The sequence below is a fragment of the Drosophila subobscura genome, chromosome J, assembly GCF_008121235.1.
Source record: "Drosophila subobscura isolate 14011-0131.10 chromosome J, UCBerk_Dsub_1.0, whole genome shotgun sequence".
NCBI classification, from domain to species: domain Eukaryota; kingdom Metazoa; phylum Arthropoda; class Insecta; order Diptera; family Drosophilidae; genus Drosophila; species Drosophila subobscura.
The window spans coordinates 11,146,628-11,164,472 of record NC_048532.1 but is presented as its reverse complement, the minus strand read 5'-3'; the positions used below and the strand labels follow the sequence as shown (position 1 = coordinate 11,164,472).

Sequence of the window (17,845 nt, the reverse complement as noted above, 5' to 3'; positions counted from 1 at the left end):
GTGAGGCAAAGTGACTGAGAGAACTGTTCAAATATTTATTGACATAAATATGTGTTTAGTGATTATTGTAATATAATAAACAAATATAATTTTGTTATGCATATTGGATTACTCTCAGTTACATTCTAAGCACAATTAGGGGATGGGAGCAAGTTGCGAAAGGGTCTTCTACCCAAGGCTCCATGGACTAAATTTGAAATGAAATGTGCACAACACTTATCCACTAACATGGTCAATGTGGGTGTAATTTAACTCTTATTTAAACTAAGCTTTCACGCTGCCAATGCCACTGCCCAGCGATTTCATTAGCTGGTAGCATTCCTTCAGCTTGCGCTTGTCGCCCACCTTTTCCAGTGTCTTGGCCGCCTCGGCCAGCATGCCAGCACGCTCGCCAGGCGAACTCAACAGAGCTGGTGGCAGATATTTGCATGCCACGTACATGGCAGCGGCGCGCTCTCGCTCCCCACCCTCGAAGTTCTGATGCCGTCGATCCTTGCTGCCACAGAATATGGACGCATGGGCATAGCGCGAGCGTAGACTCCTATCCAGCAGTTGCTGAGTGGGACAGGGCGAGGCACCGGCCATCAGACGACAAACGGCCTCATACAAATAAATTCTCGATTGGGCGTTCTGGAAAAATCAAAAATGTCCTGCTAGATATTCGGAATATGTGAACTATTCAACGCTTACTGGTATATTCTCAACAATGCTGCGCAAGGAATTCAAGCTGACTTGAAACTTTTCGAGCACTTCGCCAGGCACCTGATAGTAGCCATCATCCTCGACATTCATATGCTCAAGCTCCCACAAAGCAGTCAACGTCTCCAGCAGCCAATCGCAGGTGAGCAGTTGGAATAGCTGTAAATGGAACAGAATTAGAATAAAATCACAGAGTGGCAGGGAACCGGAACTGGAACTGGAACCGGAACAAGGCTGGATCCAGCTACATTTGGTGAACGTTGCTTTATGAAATGCACAGAGCTTGCACTGCAGTTGTATTGCCTGAGATCAACATGGACAGACAATGCGACTACAATGCACCTGCGTGTCATCTCCGGGAGTGTTTCTATCAAAAGCAAATTGTAACACTCTCTCACCAGCTGTATGCCCTTGGCATTGGTGATCCGGTTGACGGTCAAACATTCCTGGAGCTGTGCACTGGCCTCGTCGCACAGACTATTGATTGATCGCTTGAGCCGCTTGTCGGGAGTATTGCCATTGTTCCTGCATCAAATAGTTGAACATATCTCAAATCTCCTTGAAGATATTCACACACTTACATGAGCAACAACATTTTAGCACCGAGCGCCGCATGAAGGGCCTTGGGCAGATGATTTGTGTCATTGTTTGGCTCCAGCTGCACGGGCATCTGCTTGATGCTGTCGAATAGTTGTTCGGCGAGCGTGTCCTCGCCAAGGAGCCAGTGGACGGCTATTTCCAAGATGTTTGCCCACCACACAACATTTGTATCGCGTTCATCCTCATCGGCACAGAGCGTTTCTCTTAGCAGCGAAGTATACTTGAGGACATTGCTGACAATGGTGCCGCTGTGCTGTTGTTGCTGCAGTTCCACTTCACCGCCGGATGCGGGTAGTCCTGCCGCCGACTTGTGTCCAGCACCCACAAGACACTCTATGGCCTTAAACAGCAGATGTTCCCTATATTGCTGTGGACGAAGAAAGACTTGGATATATGTAGGCCAGAGGCTACAGAGAAGAGCGAGAAAAACCACCCACCTTGACGACATAGGCAGTGGGATCACAGGCGTTTCGTAGCCTGGTGAAAAATCCATCCTGTTCGCCAGAGTCACTCAGATCGTAGCTAAAGTCGTGGCTGCTGCAATAACGGAAGCCATAGACACTAAAGGCCCAGCGAAGTTCCTGCGTCTGTTCGGCAGCCCGTGTCCGGCCGCACTCCTGTCGCGCCCGACCCATGTAGTAGAGGGCGAAGAGTGACTGCAGCCATTTGGGTGCGCTACGCTTCATACGCAGAGCGGTCGTCACATGTACGCAGATGGTCTCGCGGGGCGTCAATAGATTGTGGGCCACCTCAGCCATATTGCTGGCATACAGGGCCATCATAATGCCATTGCCGTCCGTGCGGTTGCCATGTCCAGTCAGATGCAATTGATTGAGCCGATTAAAGAGCAGGGACAGCTCTCGGGCCGAGGATAAAGCCTGTTTCCGATTGGCAGCCTTGCAGAAGAGGCCGCCGGTGCGACGCGACAGCACACGTCCAAGCCAGAGTCTGTGGAAAATGAAGCGCAAGAACTGCCAGGTGGTCTGCAGGTAGCACTCCAAACGTGTCGCCGGCAAGCTCAGCCCGAACATGTGCAGGCAGTTCAGATAGCCGGCATACGCCTTTTCTCCCTGGCCCGCTGTAAAGTCTGCCTCGGCTCGCTGCTTGTGCTGCCAGTAGGCATCTGTCTGAGCATCCAACTGCGGATCCCCATAGACCAGCAGCTTGATGAGACATCCCAACATGAGCGTTAAATTCAGTAGCCATAGCCAGGAGCTGTGCTGCCAGCCAACATTATCTGCCACAATAGTCGAGAAATATCAATTAGAATAAGGAATTCCAAGGCTGAAAGAGGCTGAAAACTCACCACCATCCACATCGTAGGAGAGAATCATGCGCCTTTGACGGCTCAGTTCGCCTCCAAGGTGATCCGCATCGGCGTGTTGTCCGCCGTGAAGGAAACTCTTGAAGGGATTCACTGCCAGTATCGCGAACATAAACATGCACAAACCCAGGCGCGAGTGGGTGGCCATGCCTCGCATAGAGCTAGGCACCACCAGCAGATCATCCTTGCTGCAGTTGCTGTCGCCGCCACTGCTGCAGCTGGCGGTGGATCCGCCGTAGGGCGAGGGTGGCAATGAAATGTCCGAGTGCTGAGGTGAGAGAGAGGGATCCGAGACATCGCTACGCGGCGGAGTTAGACCAGCATCAGTGGTAGATGTCTCGCGACGCTTCTTTGAGCCACCACGGACGGGCCACGGGCGCGTCTCCCGCTGAAGTAGATCCTTCACTTGGGAACCATCGCGTGCCATCAACTCTCGCTGCAAACGCTGCAGCTCTGACTTCAGCTCGCTCGTCTGACGCTGCAGATCTCGTATCTTGTCAATCGACTTGCGCAGCACGGCCGACTTGTTCAGCTTGGCCTGATCCCCCACCACTAAATTCTTCAGTTCGATGATCTTGTCGTTGATCGAAGTGCGGTAGCGTCGCTCGATGGCATTGTGGGCCGAACGCTTGCCGTACACTTCCTTAACCTTGGGCTGTACTCTATTGATGGGCACTTTTCCGGTCACTGATTGATTGGTGGCTTCGGTGGCTGGAGACGGTGCCAACACCGGTACTCGCCCCTTGATAGCTCTACTTCCGTTGCCGTGGCCGTGGCCGCTGCTCGGTGCGATGGGCGGTGAGGGCTTGGGACTGGTCACAGTTGTGGTCATGGCCGACATGGGTTGATCAGTGGATGTCATAATAGCCGGATTAGGGGCAATCGGCTGGGTATACATGATAAAGGGTTGTGGTTGTGCTTGCGTGGGCAATGGGGAAGGTGCCTGAAGAGGGGACATGACCTGAATTCTTTGCGGAGTCGATTCGGCTGGTGGCGTGGGCGGGGATGAGTTCTGGTACACATAGCCACTGGACAGAGGTGGCGTGTAGAGTGATGTATTAGGCGGAAGCCTCCCCGCATCCATATGATGTATAGTCGTGGTGGGCACGGGAGCTTTAATGACCATCTGCTGCGGCGTCTGTGGTGGCTGCTGCTGCGGGGGCTCAGGTTGTATCTGAAGTAAATTATAGAAGGGCAATTGTAGCTCCTCCTTGATGTGCACTGGCGAAGAGTGCTCGCTTTTAAGATGCATCAGCTGTAGCTGCTGTGGCTGCTGCTGCTTCTGTTGCTGCTGGACCATGGGCTGGGGCTCATCCATGCGCAGAATATTCTCGTACATTTGCGCCTGTTCCAGGTCCATTTCGTTGAGAAAATTATCCAACATGTCCGGGTGCAGAACCTCGTTGATCATGTCGAAGGCATCGTCCTCTTTGAACAGGTCCAGTGACTCATCCACGGGGCCGGACATGAAGTCCATGCTATTATGATCCATAGCAGATTCTCTTGAGTTGCTGAAAACCACAACAATATTGTGTAATTAATATAAACACACACGTCTCCTCTCGGATTGTTTATCAAATTTCTAAGCGGCGCAATTACACATTGAAATCAACAACACAACACTGGTTCCATACTTATTTGAAAACGGTGAAATCTGTTGTCAGATTTGTATGAATGTATGGGTACCACTGTGTGCGAGTATTAAATTCGTTTAATTGCGACTGAATGGAAGGCAGAGTCCTCAGTGCAAATTGGTTAGCTGTAAGTCCCGTAATTTCCAAGCTTGGCAGCTTTTTAACCATTGCTGAGGACACTGTGCCCAGGGAGGCACTCATACGCGAGCGGGAAAGCATGCAAAAGCGCTTTCAACCAATCAGAGCGCTCGAATGGATCATACGATGTGACGCCACCTTTGAGACTTGCCGCTCTAATGGAACATTTTTAGTGGAATATTCTCCTAATTGTTTGATTTACGTTACTGAAACTTGCACTTCGCTACCACGACATTGAAAATCACATTATATTAACCTTTTAACTATTCTGAAGTTCACTTTTGCTTTGATTTTGCCATAACTACCACGGTAGCTACAGATACACTGAAGATACACTTGGTCCCCACTAGATAAGGTTCATGTTGATGTTCACTGCTGCTTTTCGTATGCGTAGCTATATCTTCGATTGATTAATAAACAAATGCAATTGTGTTTGCAGCGACCGAAATACGTTTGCGCTTTTAAGCTATTATCAGCTGTTTCGAAGTGTTGCCGGACACGAAGAGGAAATGTATTATACTATCGATATGCCCACATGCAACTCCGAAAAATAAAAATTGGTGCTGTGCAATCGATGGTACATATTTGTATTTCGTTAAAAATTTAAGTGATATTGTTAGGTTTGTCTTGTTGCCTTTTCCAAAAGCAATAGCCATGCTCCAGCAGAAAGCCCAAGCTGCTCAGGACAATACCCAGCGACCATAAATAGAAAGCACCCTGCAATACATCAAGTGTGAGCACCACATGTTTCTTCCGTCGATTGCCTGCGGCGTCGGCGAGAGCAGGATCCGTATCCGTTTGGTCGCCCAACTCCTCATAAAACTCCTCCGCATTGGGCGATGTGCCATCCCTAGTAATTAAGTCCATTTGGCGCCAATGCTCGTAAAATCCGTGCTCATGAAAGCCCGTAAAGAGCGACTGAAACTTGTAAAGGAAAGGCGAACCCAGCGGCATAATGTATGTGCACAACATGGACCTAAGGTACTCCTTAACGATGTGATAGGAGGGACGATCCGCCTGGGCATTGTAGGTGAGGGCTAGGAAGTCTCTCGCATGGAAATCCCTCATTATGAACGCGGAGCGTCTATCCCTGCGACTTACTATCAGCTGGAAATAGGAGGTGGTCAGGGCCAATGGCAATTGCCTGCTCCTGCTGGCCAACAAGTCGTAGTGGCGCTCCGACAGCGTGGACTTGACCGCATCGAAGATGGTCGTCACCGCATAGATGCGCACATTGAGGCTGGAAAGTCCATCCAGATTATCCAGCTGCGCCTCGTATGTGGGTCGTACAAAAGCGCTCTCCAACTTGGCAAAGTAAATTGTTGTCACTACATAACTGAAGAGAATCCAACACATGAGGAAGGCCCGCATCGAGCTGATCTGCGAGAATCTTTCCACAGGCTCCCCCACATGGGTCTTGCCAAAGGTTTCGACAATCTCGTACCAACGAGCAAAAGTGAATCTCCGCCCCATATCCCATCTCCTTGGCACTCGCTTCTGCAATCGCTGCAACAGCCAGAAGAAGAGGACGACCAGCAGGAAGTTGGCCAGCAGAAGATGCCACACGGACCGTCGAAAGACCCGAAGAAAGATGAGGTACTCCGGCTGAATGTCCGACGCTGGCACCACCAGATAGAGCATTCTGCGCGTGTGTGGAAATAGCACCTCCACCTGTGGCCACATGCAGTCCAGCACAAAGCGTGAATTCGGACCAAAGTGCGTCTTGCCGCTGGTGAGATCCTTGACTACGCCGGTAAAGCTTCCATTGGGAAGACAGCGGCCGTAGGACTCATTGTCCTCGGGCAGCACGTAGGTCACGCTGGCGTTTAGAATCTCTGCGGCCACGCGGGCTGCCACGCCATCGACTGCTCTGTACCCGTACCTCGCCACCGGTTCTATCGGTATGGCCATCAGGGGATCCGTGAACATGGAGTAGCGCAGCTCGAATCCTCGCATATCCTTCAGCTTGTCGGAGTAGCTACCAGAGTGATCGCTTTGCTGCACCACCCGAAGACCACCCACGGCAAAGGGATCAAAGTCAAAGATGCCATCGTCCACTCGAGTGATCGCCAGCCCAAACAACAACTGCTTCGCCCAGCATCCAGAGAAGAGGGCCTCCAGCTGCTCCATACTGGCGCCGGGCCAGAGAAAGATGTATTTGTGGAGGTGCTTGCGAGGCTGTCTCGGATTGAGCATATCTATTATGCGACGCACCAGGGCATCCCCATCGTTTCCAGCGGGAATATGAAAGATGCTCATGCTGTCTGTCCGACGCAGGGGCTCCAGTTCGTGGCTCTCGATGTGGCGCGTCACCGTGGCCACTCGACTGCCCACACATCGATGCAGCTCCAACTCCAGTTCCGTATGTTCGGGTGTGCTTGCGCCCAAGCAGCTGACACATCTGTAGATGTAAGTGATCTGCGTGTTCTGCTGGATGACGATGCGGCAGCTCATCCTCGCCAGCCTCCATTCCGCAGATGCAAAATGGGAAGCAGCACAAACTATTGGCAGGAGCAACAGTGCGACCAGTGGCTCCCTCATCTCAAAGTCAACTGCCGGAGGTAAACGCAACCCATGACGAAAGGCCTCAGCTCCCTGGGGCATTGTATCCCAATAAGGATTGCGTGAGGCCCTAATTAAGCGCAACGTTTGCGTATCTCATTCCACTAAAATTAAGAGTCTGCTTAAACTCAGTCAAATAAACATTGCTTTCTTGTGGGTTTCACGCAACATGCCTATCATTTTTATTAGAATTTATGCTGGAAAACTGAAACATTTTTCGAAATAATAAACCGCCGAATTCCTCCCGCTTATCGCAGGAAAATACCGATATTTTTGTTAACTCATCGATAAGTAGAATAAAAAGTCGCGAGAGTATCCAAGTTATTTAACAACTTTGAAACAGACAAAATAAAGTGGCAAAACGTGGTTTCCTTGATTTTATATCCCAGAAAATCAGCTAAAAAGATATTTTACAAAAAAAAATATATCGATATTGTAGAGCAATATATATTTAACATCCCTAGTTTGCTGTCATTGTCACTTCCGCTTGCGAACAAAATACGGCAAAGAAAAACCCTGCGAGTGGCGAGTGTTTTAAGATCACACTCAAAAATAACATCAAAAGTGGTAGTGGTAGTTGAAAGAGTGCCACAACTGACCGCATCAACCGCCAGGAACAATAACAACAACCATCGACAAACACAGACCATCAGTCCCAAAAGCAATAAGCGGAAAATAATAGAGTTGCGGCTTTTGAGCATAGCATCGCATCGCATAGCCAGGAAAAACTTGGCTGACACCTCAAAAGCGGTAGCAGTTTATTTTTCTTCCTTTTATTTTTGGAAGCGCGTGTTCGTCTAGTGCGGGTGAGAACAACAACGAAAAGATGGCAGACTCTGAGAACAAACCGCAGCAGCTGCTGCCCATTGAACAACAGCAGCCGCTGGCCGAGGAGGAACAGCAGGAGGACGATGGCCAGCAGGGAGAGGGCAAGCCAGCTCCACCGCCGAAGGAAATTATTGGTAAGAGCGAACGTAAATGGATTTGCTTTTCATTCATACGCAAACACATGGCGACCGCTAGTTCAACCAAAATAGCAATGAAAGGAATGAAAAAATATGATGTGCGTGTGTGTACACATGCAGAGTGTGTTTTTGCGTGTATGTGTGTGTTTGTGTCTTAAAATATACGCACGACGGCCATTTTGTATAGCAAGGCGGCACATACATATGAACGTTCACCGGCTCACCGCCCGCCGCCTCATGAAAAGCGGCCCCGGCCCGACCCGGCCGCAAAGAAACGAAATGAAAATTTTGCCTTTCGCCGGTGTGCCCACCCCCGTACGTTTGCTTTGCCTCATGCCCCTGCCTGCTCCCATCCGAGCAACCCAATTTGTTGGACCTCTCTGCGCGCGCGCATTGCGAAGAGACTTTGTAAGATATTTAAAGAGAGAGAGAGAAAGAGATGGAGAGTGACAGTATGTTCATGTGTATGTGTGTTCATTGTTTTGGTAAATTTATTTGTATACACAGCCGCAGAGACAGTGGCATGTTCTTGTATCCGCGCCTATTGGACACTAAATGCATTTTGAAGGCACCATCCATGCATCGAAACCATAAATTGAACCATTCCATTCAGCCGAACCAACAATGACGTTTCTAACCTCACAATTGCAGCGACCAAAGTGACCGGCACCGTCAAATGGTTCAACGTGAAGAGCGGCTACGGCTTCATCAACCGGAACGACACCAAAGAGGACGTCTTCGTACACCAGAGCGCCATTGCACGCAACAATCCGAAGAAGGCTGTACGCTCTGTCGGCGACGGAGAGGTGGTCGAGTTCGATGTCGTTATTGGCGAGAAGGGCAACGAGGCAGCCAATGTCACCGGCCCGTCTGGGGAGCCTGTGCGCGGCAGTCAGTTTGCTGCGGACAAGCGTCGCAACTTCCGGCCCTGGATGAAGAAGAACAGCCGCCGTAAGGATGGCGAGGAGGGTGATGAGATGGAGTCACCGGACCAGCAGCAGCAGCAGCCCCTCGACGGACAACAGCAGCTGCAGTCCGGACCCCGCCAGCCCCGCCAGAACTATCGTCGCGGCCCAAGCGGCCCCCCCGGTGGACCTCGCGGCGGTCCCCGTGGTCCAGGCGGACCCCCTGGGGGACCCAGGCGCTTCAACAACTTCTACCCGCGTCAGCAGCGTCGCGGCCTGGGTGGCGGTGATGGAAGCAGTGCCGATCCTGGTGTTCACGACCAGAATCCCGAGGGCTTGCAGCGCGGTGGAGAGGGACCTCGTCGCGGCGCCGGTGGCCCCGGTGGACCCCAGAGACGCTTCTTCCGACGCAACTACAACGGGCCACCACCACCACGACGCGATGGCGGGGAGTACAGTGAGTACACTGCACCAAGTAACTCGAAACCATTCTCCCATTTTCTGTTCTTTTATTAACTTTTCGCTTTGCCTTTGTTGCAGTTCAAGGACAGGGTCCCGCCGCGCCAGCAGCAGCCGCGTCCACGTCGCCAGAATCGGAAACCGAATGGTCCTGGCGGTGGTCTGGAGCAGCAGCAACAGCAGCCACAGCAGGTAATGAACTAATTCACCACTGACACACATCGCCAAAGCAACAACAACAACAAAAGAGAAACACAACTAATCAGCATGGCGGCGGCAACAACAACAAAACTACTTGGTGTCGGCAAACATAGAAATTGTAACCACTCCTCCACTCCCACTTCACACACAACTAACTAAAATGCATTCATAATTAACCACTAAAAACATCAGAAGGGAAGGACGAATAATTGTAATACCTAACATAAGAGTAAGAGGCTTTGGGTCTAACAATATGAATGTAACCAATACCAATCCAATAACACAGCTCTTCATGTTCCACATACCCATAATTTTGTTGTTTACGTTGATTTCTTATGATTTACCCTTACCAACAACCGCAAATCCTGTATAGAATGGCGCCCAGGAGGTGCAGAATACAACAACAGAGAGTACTGCATAGATCCAGACAAGAGGGAGAACCAGAACCATCACCACCACCACAACCACCAGAAGCAGCAGCAACAGCAGCAGAAGCACATGCAACAAAAATTACTCAAAAAAAGAAAAAAGAAAACCAACATCAAGTGCAAGAGCAACCACATATGGGCCGTAGCGTTATTTATATTTGGTTCGTTTGCTTTGTTTTCCGTTTTGTAGGGAAACTTTCATACACCTCATACCACATCATACCCTACAGCAGCAAAGAGAACTAATTTCCAATTCTAACTTGAAACTCCCGAAAATTGAAGTGTATTATAGAAAGCAATAAATTCAAATATGCCCAGAAATTCTCAGAAAGGTCAACCAGAAACCACTAGAAAAACACTCAAATACAGTCTGTCTTTTGTTTAGATTTTATTTTCAATTTCAATTGTTTTACAAATAGTTTTGTTGAACTATTTACCACTCTAACACAAGCACAGCCTCACTTCCCCCCCATTAACACCATCACAAGTTGAAAACCGTTTAATTAAAATAACTGTAACTGAATAGAGAGACAGAGAGAGGGAGAAGTAACGGTAACGGAGAGCAAACACGAGAATCATGTAATTCACAGCAAAACTTCATAATGAAACTGAGAAAAGAGCAAAGCGATAAGTCTACAACATTACATACAACAACAAATGCAAAATGGCAACAAAGGAAAAGTATACAAAAAAAAAACTTTAAAAACATATTGGAAAAAATAAAAAAATTGAAAAACACATTTTTGGGTTGCCTTTATTTACAATTAGCTTTGTATAATTATTATTTTGGTCTGGCTATCTTTAAAAATATTATCTTTAATGCGGTAATATCCCAACCATCCCCAAGCCACGATTTAAAATTGAATTACTATTTTCACAGTGTAAAATCTACCCCTCATAGGAACGTAACATCTTCGCGTGCATTCAAAATGTACCAGTTTAGGCAGCAATTTGGCTCTAAGGTGTTGACAATTTTACAAGTTTGTCGTCAGCGATGTGACGGTGGATATGTTCAATCTCTCCAGGCGACCCAGCACAAGCAGCTCATCTATGGAGCGCTTCGCATAGAACTTTTGATCCTCGCTTAGCTTGAGAAATGCATGAGCCCACGCACGTGCGTAACTCTCAGCCTCGGCTAGGGCACTGGGATCCATCTGGGCGCAGGTTGTTTTACTTGGCTGGAGTTTCTCTCGTTTGAAGTCTGCTTGAGGACTGACTACGTTGTCCAGCACAATGGGGCACTGCTCCTCCGTTTCCACCGAACAGGAGTCCTCAGAAAACAATTTCAGCAACGGGCGCGTATTAGTGGAGTCCAACCCAAGATCTATATCCGTCTCCTGCTAGAGACCCGAGACAATGTCACTGTTGTGATTATCAGTAGTTACAAATTGTTTCTTATTAATTCTGCACTTACAAGTTCTTCGATGGTTTCTGACTCATCAAGATTGCACAGCTCCACGCCCATCGCTTTGTACTGTCTCTTGGGTGCCCGCCTATCCTCATAGTATTCCTCGCATTGGTCGGCGTAGGCCAGTTGTCGGTTTGTTCCAGCGGATTCCACATTGTTTGGGGCCAATCTTTCGTTTTCGATACGATTTGGCAGGTTCTCGGAGTCGGTGCCTGGGCTCGGCGCATCGTCCGCAGATACATTTCCGTTTTCCTTCAGGTAGCGGACATGACATTTGTGTATGCGGAGATTAGATGTGGTTCCACCGGTGGACTGCATTACCCGCTCGCATCCCATGCAATAATAACGCCATTTCAGCTTTGAGCCATCGGAACGTACAATCTCCCGGTAAACATTCCAAACCGAGCTGCGTCTTTTCTTCTTCTGCAGAATGTATTCGCCTGAGCTAATTTTTAACAATATGTCCAGCTGTGTCTCTTTGCAATTTTCTTCTTCGGGAGCATTTATTGTAAACATTTTTTGTGTTGATTTGCGGAGGGGGTGGGGGGTCCAGTCGTAGCGGCGGCGCTATCCAGTGTGACCGCAGACTTATCGATCAAATATACCGATGAAAATCAAACTGCGAATTTTGTTTTTCTTTTTAATATTACTGGCAAGCAATCATTCGATACGATAATTGGTCACACTACAAATATCGATTAACAAACATTTGTTTGTTTTGTTTAACTTTTACATTCTTATTTTTCAATTGTAGATTAGTTGTTTTGGCTGAGCAGCCTGAACATGTCCTTATGAAAAGAGGATAACTCTTGCTGTAAGTATTTCATCGTCTGCAATTTTTCCCTCTCTATGGCCAGCTTTTCCTCTTCTATTTCCAGCAATCTAGCCGCTCTTTTCCGCTTGGCTTTGTAAGTTTGTTCTATAAATAGGTTCTGCTTGTCCAGCTCATCTTCGTAATCCTCCAAAGCGGATCTTGCGGAAGGCAGTTCCGGCTCTGCGTACTTCCCCAGAGGCTGTTGAACAGCATGGACTTCCATTTCCTCTGTCATGTTATCTGGGGCATCCTCTTGTTCCCTTATTAGCCCATCTTGAGAATTGTCCTCCTCAGCATTCGTTTCATCTTCGTTTTCACTCTCCATTGCTTGGGTGTCGTCATCTGTAGAGGCAACAATTATTGTCTCTATGATTGATCTATCTCCGGCTCTTACCTGAGCAATCGAACGTCAAATCATTATTTAGATCCACGGCTTTCGTGCCCATTAGCAGCGACTGCAGTCTATAGAAATGCTCCCATCTGGACGGTCTTCCCAGCAATTTAACATCTTTCGCCTCTTTGCTAAACAAACAATTTCTAATAATTACATCAGTCAGGAATATGCAAGAAACAAACCGATATTTTTTGGTCATATTGTCCATTTTGGCTTTGACTTCGGTGGCAGTTGCTCCGAAATGCTTCATTTTATGGGCCATTTCTCTGTGAACATGGCTATTCTTACGCTTGCCTCGCAAGTCATTGATGTACGTCGCCCACAGCTGCAGAAGCATTTTGGTGCCATTGGCACACCATTCGTGTCGGGTGGGATTGTTCCTGCGATAACTGCGCTGCCTCAACTCTTCTTGCGTATACTCCAGCTGATAATCATTGGCATCCTACATATGTTTACATTGTATTTGCTGCAATAGACCATTCTAAATCCAATTTGGGTGGCTGCATGGGCATTTACCTGTTCGTCCTCCAAGACGTCTCCACCATCTCTTTCATTGTAAAGCTGTCTCATATAATCTACGTGACATTTGTGGATGCGGAGATTTGATGTGTTGCCACTGCTCGATTTCAGCAAGCGGTTGCATCCGGTGCAAAAGAATACCGTTCTAAGTGGCTTGCCGTCGGATGCAATGATCTCGCGGTAAACCTTCCAAACGGTGCTTCGTTGATTCTTCCGCAGAAGCTTGTATTCGCCATTCTTGATTTTCTGTGCTATTTCTCGATGGGTTTCCTTAGGTCTAGCATCATTTTGTAAATTATTTATAAAAATGTTTCTTGTTTGCATCTGGTCGGCCATAACGCTAGTAATGTAAACATACATCGATAAGAATTTGTTATCGATACTCTAGCTGTTTTCAGCTGTTGAACGACTAGTATTTATGTTATTTGTTTATTTTGATTTAAATGTTTCAATATATCTTTATGGAACTGGGACAATTCCCGCACAGCCGCTTTCATAACATTCAGCTTCTCTCGCTCTATGGACAGCTTCTCCTCTTCGATTTCCAGCAATCGCTCTGATATACTTTCTTTCACGTTCAATTCACTTTCGAACTCAGAGGGGGAGGTGTTTCTCTCATATTGATCTTCCGTAAATTCTTCTGGGTCTTCTTGATCATATTTATGTGAAAATGTATTCTCGTTTGGATCCTCGTCCTCCATCTCGTCCTCTTCCTGTTGACCATTTTTGTAACTGGAAGCTGGAGAACCCAAACAAGAATTTTCATCAGACGACAAATTGGTTTCTCCATTTTTCTCGAACATAATATCCTCAAAAACATTGACGGACTTGGTACCAATCAGCAGTTTTTGAATTGTGTGGAAAAGCAACCACTGGGAGGGTACCCCGGTTTCTCGGACTTTCTCAGCTTCACCGCTGTGAAAGGGAAAACTATTAATATTTGCCTGCTTTTAAGTGTAGATATATTTACCGATACTTCCTGGCTAGGTTATCCATTTTAGTGTTAATCTCAACCTGACTAGGTGCCCCACAGTCGCGCATTTGACGTTGCATCTCTTTATAAATTTCTGTATTTTTCTTCTTTCCCCGAAACTGATTCAAATTCTCCTCCCACAATTGCAGGAGCCTATTTGTTGCCTCGGAGCTCCAGATAAAGCGCTGCCTAGTCAGCGTCTTCGTAGGCGATGGGCGGTAGGGTTTGGATGATTTTTTGGTTACTGAAGATTTCATGCTATTAATCTGCCATATGCACTCATCCTTTGGCGCGTGCAAGAAAGTCTTTTCAGCTGTCTCGTTATCTCTCGAGTTGACTGTGGTCAAAGATATGACTGGATCCTCGTCGTTTAGCAGTTGAAATAGAGGTCGTTTGGCAGGCGGTTCTTCTAAAGTCTCAGCCTGGGAGGGATACAATTAGTAGACTGTTTTACTGTGACACAAAAAAATGTTTACCTCAGTTTCACCGGCCAAGGGATCCTCGTCAGACATTTCCTCTTCGTATTCGGTCTCGGGTGCTGCTCTTTTGCTGGTCGTTAGTTTGCTACGCGTCCGGTGGCGCTCGTGATTCTTCTGGTCGTTCCTGGCAGCACTTATGGGTCTGCCATTGATCGCCCTGGACCGCAGTACGGGAGCGGAGTGCCTCTTAGAGTTCATAGTACTGCAGGAGTAATTGTTTACAATTGTATCTATAAATTTAATCTTATGTTGTCATTTTGCAGATGGCGTTACTCAACACGTCAACTTGCGTTTTGCAGTACTTGTATCTGAGAACTATCGGATGTATGATAATCGATAGATGGCAGCCCTGGATGTAAAACGCGGTATTATATGAACCTTTGTTGTGTGTGTAATGTTTTTACATGAAATTGTTTAAAAAACAATTCTACATTATGTAGTCAAAAAGGAAAATCTATATGCTCTAGTTCTTCGGGCTTAAAATCTTCGAACTACGCTGTGCGTGCACATTTACATGTAAGTTGATGACAATGAAATGATGAGGCCCACAATTGGCCTAAAATATTCGCTCTGTGGAGACTTCGCACGCATTTTTAGCTAATCAAGCAAATTTGACCTGGGTACGAACACAGACAGCTGGGAATCAGCCCAAGGCAGAACGGACGACAACAATCAAAGACAATTGCCCAAAGATTACGACTAATGGTTGGCTGCCCCACAACTGTTGCATCTCCGTGCATCGTCGTTGTCGTCTGCTTGGACATGCAAAGCAACCCCAGGCAACCCAGAAGTTGGTGTGCGTTTGCTGCCTGTGGGATCATGGCAACCGGTTTGAGGAGCCCCCGAGCCATGCCAGTCACTTCTGTCTCTCCTGCTGCTTTTAGCCGGCTGCAAAAGTTCGGGGCTCGTGCTGTTTGGGGCCAAAACTTATGGCTTTGCATTTAACCTGTCACTTAATCGGAACTGCAACCGTCTGCTTTCCAACACTAAGTTAATGACTGGTTGGCTCGTGCCGAAGCAGATGCTGCGGCCAGGAGGTGGCACGCTTTAAAATAATTTCAACTTTTAATGTGGATTCTTTTATATTGTTGAAGTTTGAACGGAAGCATATGTATACTGAAACTCTAACAATTATGGTGACTCCTTCCCCCTCAATCCCATTCGCAATTGTATGGCACGGCTGATCGCTGCTTTCCTCGTTTGCTGGAGCCAACTTAATTGTTTCTTGCGGTCGTGGGCATTGTTTCTTGCTGCCATCCGTGTTGGGGTCTTGGGGAACCAACAACAGTTGTTGCGACCATGACTTTGTGCAACTAAAGGCGGCGGCAAGGAAGCAGCAATAACTTGATGATGGCCCCATTGCATCATTCTGGGGCTGACTCCGTTAGGGCTGGGCGAAACCGTATTTGTTTGGCACATAATTTATGATCATATGTACATACACATTTACATATGTATGTACATATGTCGCGTATGATTTCAGTTGCAAAGCCTACGCTTTTTCGTTGCATGCTGGGCCGTGCCCGCTGGCGGTTGATTGCAGGTTGTCAAGCGCTGGGTACACTCGACGCGCATCCATGTCAGGACTGACATGTACCATATCCCTTATAAACGGTCATCCGACGGCTTCCAGCCGAACGAGGCATGTTCTCTCCAATTGCATTTATGCTGCTCATGTGGCATCAAGTTCTTGTATGTACCTTTCCTGCAGTCTAGGATATGTTTTGCCAGCATCAAAATTTGTACAGAAATATGGAGCATTTCAACCTTTGTGAGTTTTAACCAATATAAAAAGTCTCAAAGAATGTTTACACTGTACAGTAAGAAGTCAAAAGTTATCATGTATCTCTCTCTCAATGAGTACCGTAACTCTCCATTTTCCAACCGCTGAGGCCAACATAAAAGATAACCAATTAAGATCCACATAGTATAGAACACCAGCTGGCGGCTGTTAATGCATAAAGCCGCGATGAACTTCCCGATTGGAAACACAGAAACTAATTTGATTTGACGAAAGTCAATTAACCAAAGAGTCGAGTCCGTCCGCCTAAAAACACGAAGCCAAAAGCGATCCGTCGACGAGTCGACGGCGGGGGCTGGGATTGCTTATCGGGACAATTGAGCTCCAAACGGTTCGGGCCATTGAAATTAATTACGTGCGTGTGTGCGAGTGTGTGTAGAAGCATGGGATGGGGAGGGAGAACAGTAGCTGTAAAAAGTTTAATGAGCTGCTAGGACGGACGTACACACGAAACGACACGAAACGTAAACGAAAAACGTGAAGGAAACAGAACAGTCAAAGCAGAACAGCAACAACATCCGAAACATGTAGGAAAGACCGATACTCTTAATACCCTTGCAGATCGATATTACTTGTCTTGGCTCTCAAAAAATCTACTTATGTTTATGTACGTGCATATGATGAACATTTTCATGCATGTGAATATTTTGCGATATCGGTGATTGGCAATGTGTCAAACATCTCGTTAATTCGTTAAATAACTTACCCTTTGGCAGGGTATTCAAAAACAAAGAACGAAAGAAAAGAAGCGCGTTTGTTTTGATTCTGCAGCAGCCAAAGACAGATACAGAAGAAAGAAGAAGAAGCAGAAGAAAGGAAAACACGCAACAGCCAACGGCTTTTAAATTAAAAAGTTGCTGGCAAAGCATAAACGCATAAAACATACACAGATGGACACGAGAGAGCGAGAGAGATAGAGGGAGAGCAACAAGTTTGCCACAAACAAACTGGTTTTTTCACTCCCACATACACACACACACTACGTAAACTCGACTCTCTCAATCAGCGAGCATTTACGCGATTGAGCTCTGCTCTCTCTACTCTGCTCTTGCCGTTTTTTACACAAGTTTACAATTTAAGCTTTGATTTTCTGTGGCCGCGCGCGGTTGTCATTGCTCCGTCTCGTCTCTGTTGGCGCATTTTCTCGTCTCCTTGGCTTGAGTTTTGCCTTAATTCCACGCGAAAGCCATTAGTCTAGCCTTGTAAATCAGATATTCGTACGCGTTGTAGTGATCTATACAAAAATAGTACTAAAAGGTGTCAGTGCAAATATTGTTTACGTATTTGGTCAACTTTAAGAAGTCTCCAAATTAAAACTGTTTTAGTATTTGTGTGCTTATGCCTGAAATTTCATTTGATTGGGATTTGCTCTAGGTAAGTGCCATTTAAAAAGCCATCCAAAGGTGCACAAAAGAGAAACCATTAAGTATTAAGAGAACTTTGTTGTATCCGCTTTCTTTCTCCAACGTCAAACCCTGACCTAGCCAACAGCTGTTGTGGAAGCACTGAATTTAAAACGGTTCTATTTGACATACATTTGTA

The 17,845-nt window shown here is 47.1% G+C and overlaps 7 protein-coding genes across 11 annotated transcripts in view; 2 read left to right on the top strand and 5 right to left on the bottom strand.

The window, feature by feature from the left end:
* Positions 1-11: 11 nt before the first annotated feature.
* Positions 12-4,874, bottom strand: LOC117894816 (sterol regulatory element-binding protein 1). 2 transcript variants are annotated; one of them, XM_034802057.1, is made up of 7 exons: positions 4,652-4,873; positions 2,606-4,134; positions 1,737-2,536; positions 1,281-1,666; positions 1,098-1,224; positions 691-858; positions 12-630 (listed from the first exon to the last, which is right to left on the bottom strand). In XM_034802057.1, exons 2-7 carry the CDS (start codon positions 4,113-4,115, stop codon positions 265-267), a joined length of 3,357 nt encoding a protein of 1,118 aa, XP_034657948.1. In that variant the 5' UTR covers positions 4,116-4,134; positions 4,652-4,873; the 3' UTR covers positions 12-264. The 2 variants fall into 2 exon arrangements, with proteins under 2 accessions (XP_034657948.1, XP_034657946.1); XM_034802055.1 differs by having other exon boundaries at positions 265-630; positions 2,606-4,131; positions 4,652-4,874.
* A 107-nt stretch (positions 4,875-4,981) lies between these two features.
* Positions 4,982-7,321, bottom strand: LOC117894999. Its single transcript, XM_034802346.1, has one exon. The coding sequence runs from the start codon at positions 6,997-6,999 to the stop codon at positions 4,999-5,001; it is 2,001 nt and encodes a 666-aa protein (XP_034658237.1). The 5' UTR covers positions 7,000-7,321; the 3' UTR covers positions 4,982-4,998.
* Positions 7,322-7,429: 108 nt separating this feature from the next.
* On the top strand, positions 7,430-9,972 carry LOC117895000 (Y-box-binding protein 1). Its single transcript, XM_034802347.1, is given in 5 exon segments — positions 7,430-7,919; positions 8,574-9,284; positions 9,368-9,381; positions 9,383-9,478; positions 9,861-9,972. Coding segments are annotated over 5 exon segments (1,005 nt in total). The 5' UTR covers positions 7,430-7,783; the 3' UTR covers positions 9,909-9,972.
* Positions 9,973-10,674: 702 nt separating this feature from the next.
* LOC117895001 lies at positions 10,675-11,906 on the bottom strand. Of its 2 annotated transcripts, none has more exons than XM_034802349.1 (2): positions 11,330-11,906; positions 10,675-11,252 (listed from the first exon to the last, which is right to left on the bottom strand). In XM_034802349.1, the coding sequence occupies exons 1-2, from the start codon at positions 11,837-11,839 to the stop codon at positions 10,890-10,892; spliced, it is 873 nt and encodes a 290-aa protein (XP_034658240.1). In that variant the 5' UTR covers positions 11,840-11,906; the 3' UTR covers positions 10,675-10,889. The 2 variants fall into 2 exon arrangements, with proteins under 2 accessions (XP_034658240.1, XP_034658239.1); XM_034802348.1 differs by having other exon boundaries at positions 10,676-11,255.
* A 37-nt stretch (positions 11,907-11,943) lies between these two features.
* Positions 11,944-13,410, bottom strand: LOC117894989. The gene is made up of 4 exons (XM_034802336.1): positions 13,048-13,410; positions 12,714-12,973; positions 12,532-12,659; positions 11,944-12,479 (listed from the first exon to the last, which is right to left on the bottom strand). Exons 1-4 carry the CDS (start codon positions 13,408-13,410, stop codon positions 12,079-12,081), a joined length of 1,152 nt encoding a protein of 383 aa, XP_034658227.1. The 3' UTR covers positions 11,944-12,078.
* Positions 13,411-13,442: 32 nt separating this feature from the next.
* Positions 13,443-14,794, bottom strand: LOC117894990. The gene is made up of 3 exons (XM_034802338.1): positions 14,500-14,794; positions 14,021-14,445; positions 13,443-13,965 (listed from the first exon to the last, which is right to left on the bottom strand). The coding sequence occupies exons 1-3, from the start codon at positions 14,698-14,700 to the stop codon at positions 13,467-13,469; spliced, it is 1,125 nt and encodes a 374-aa protein (XP_034658229.1). The 5' UTR covers positions 14,701-14,794; the 3' UTR covers positions 13,443-13,466.
* An 80-nt stretch (positions 14,795-14,874) lies between these two features.
* LOC117894986 (semaphorin-5A) overlaps positions 14,875-17,845 on the top strand; it is a 37,934-nt gene continuing 34,963 nt past the window's right edge. For 2 of the 3 annotated variants that reach the window (XM_034802334.1, XM_034802331.1), the window contains exon 1: positions 17,398-17,677. The gene's annotated coding sequence lies outside the window, so the exon portion shown is untranslated. Of the gene's footprint in view, positions 15,019-17,397; positions 17,678-17,845 lie in introns of those variants that run through there. The other variant, XM_034802332.1, reaches the window with a different exon arrangement.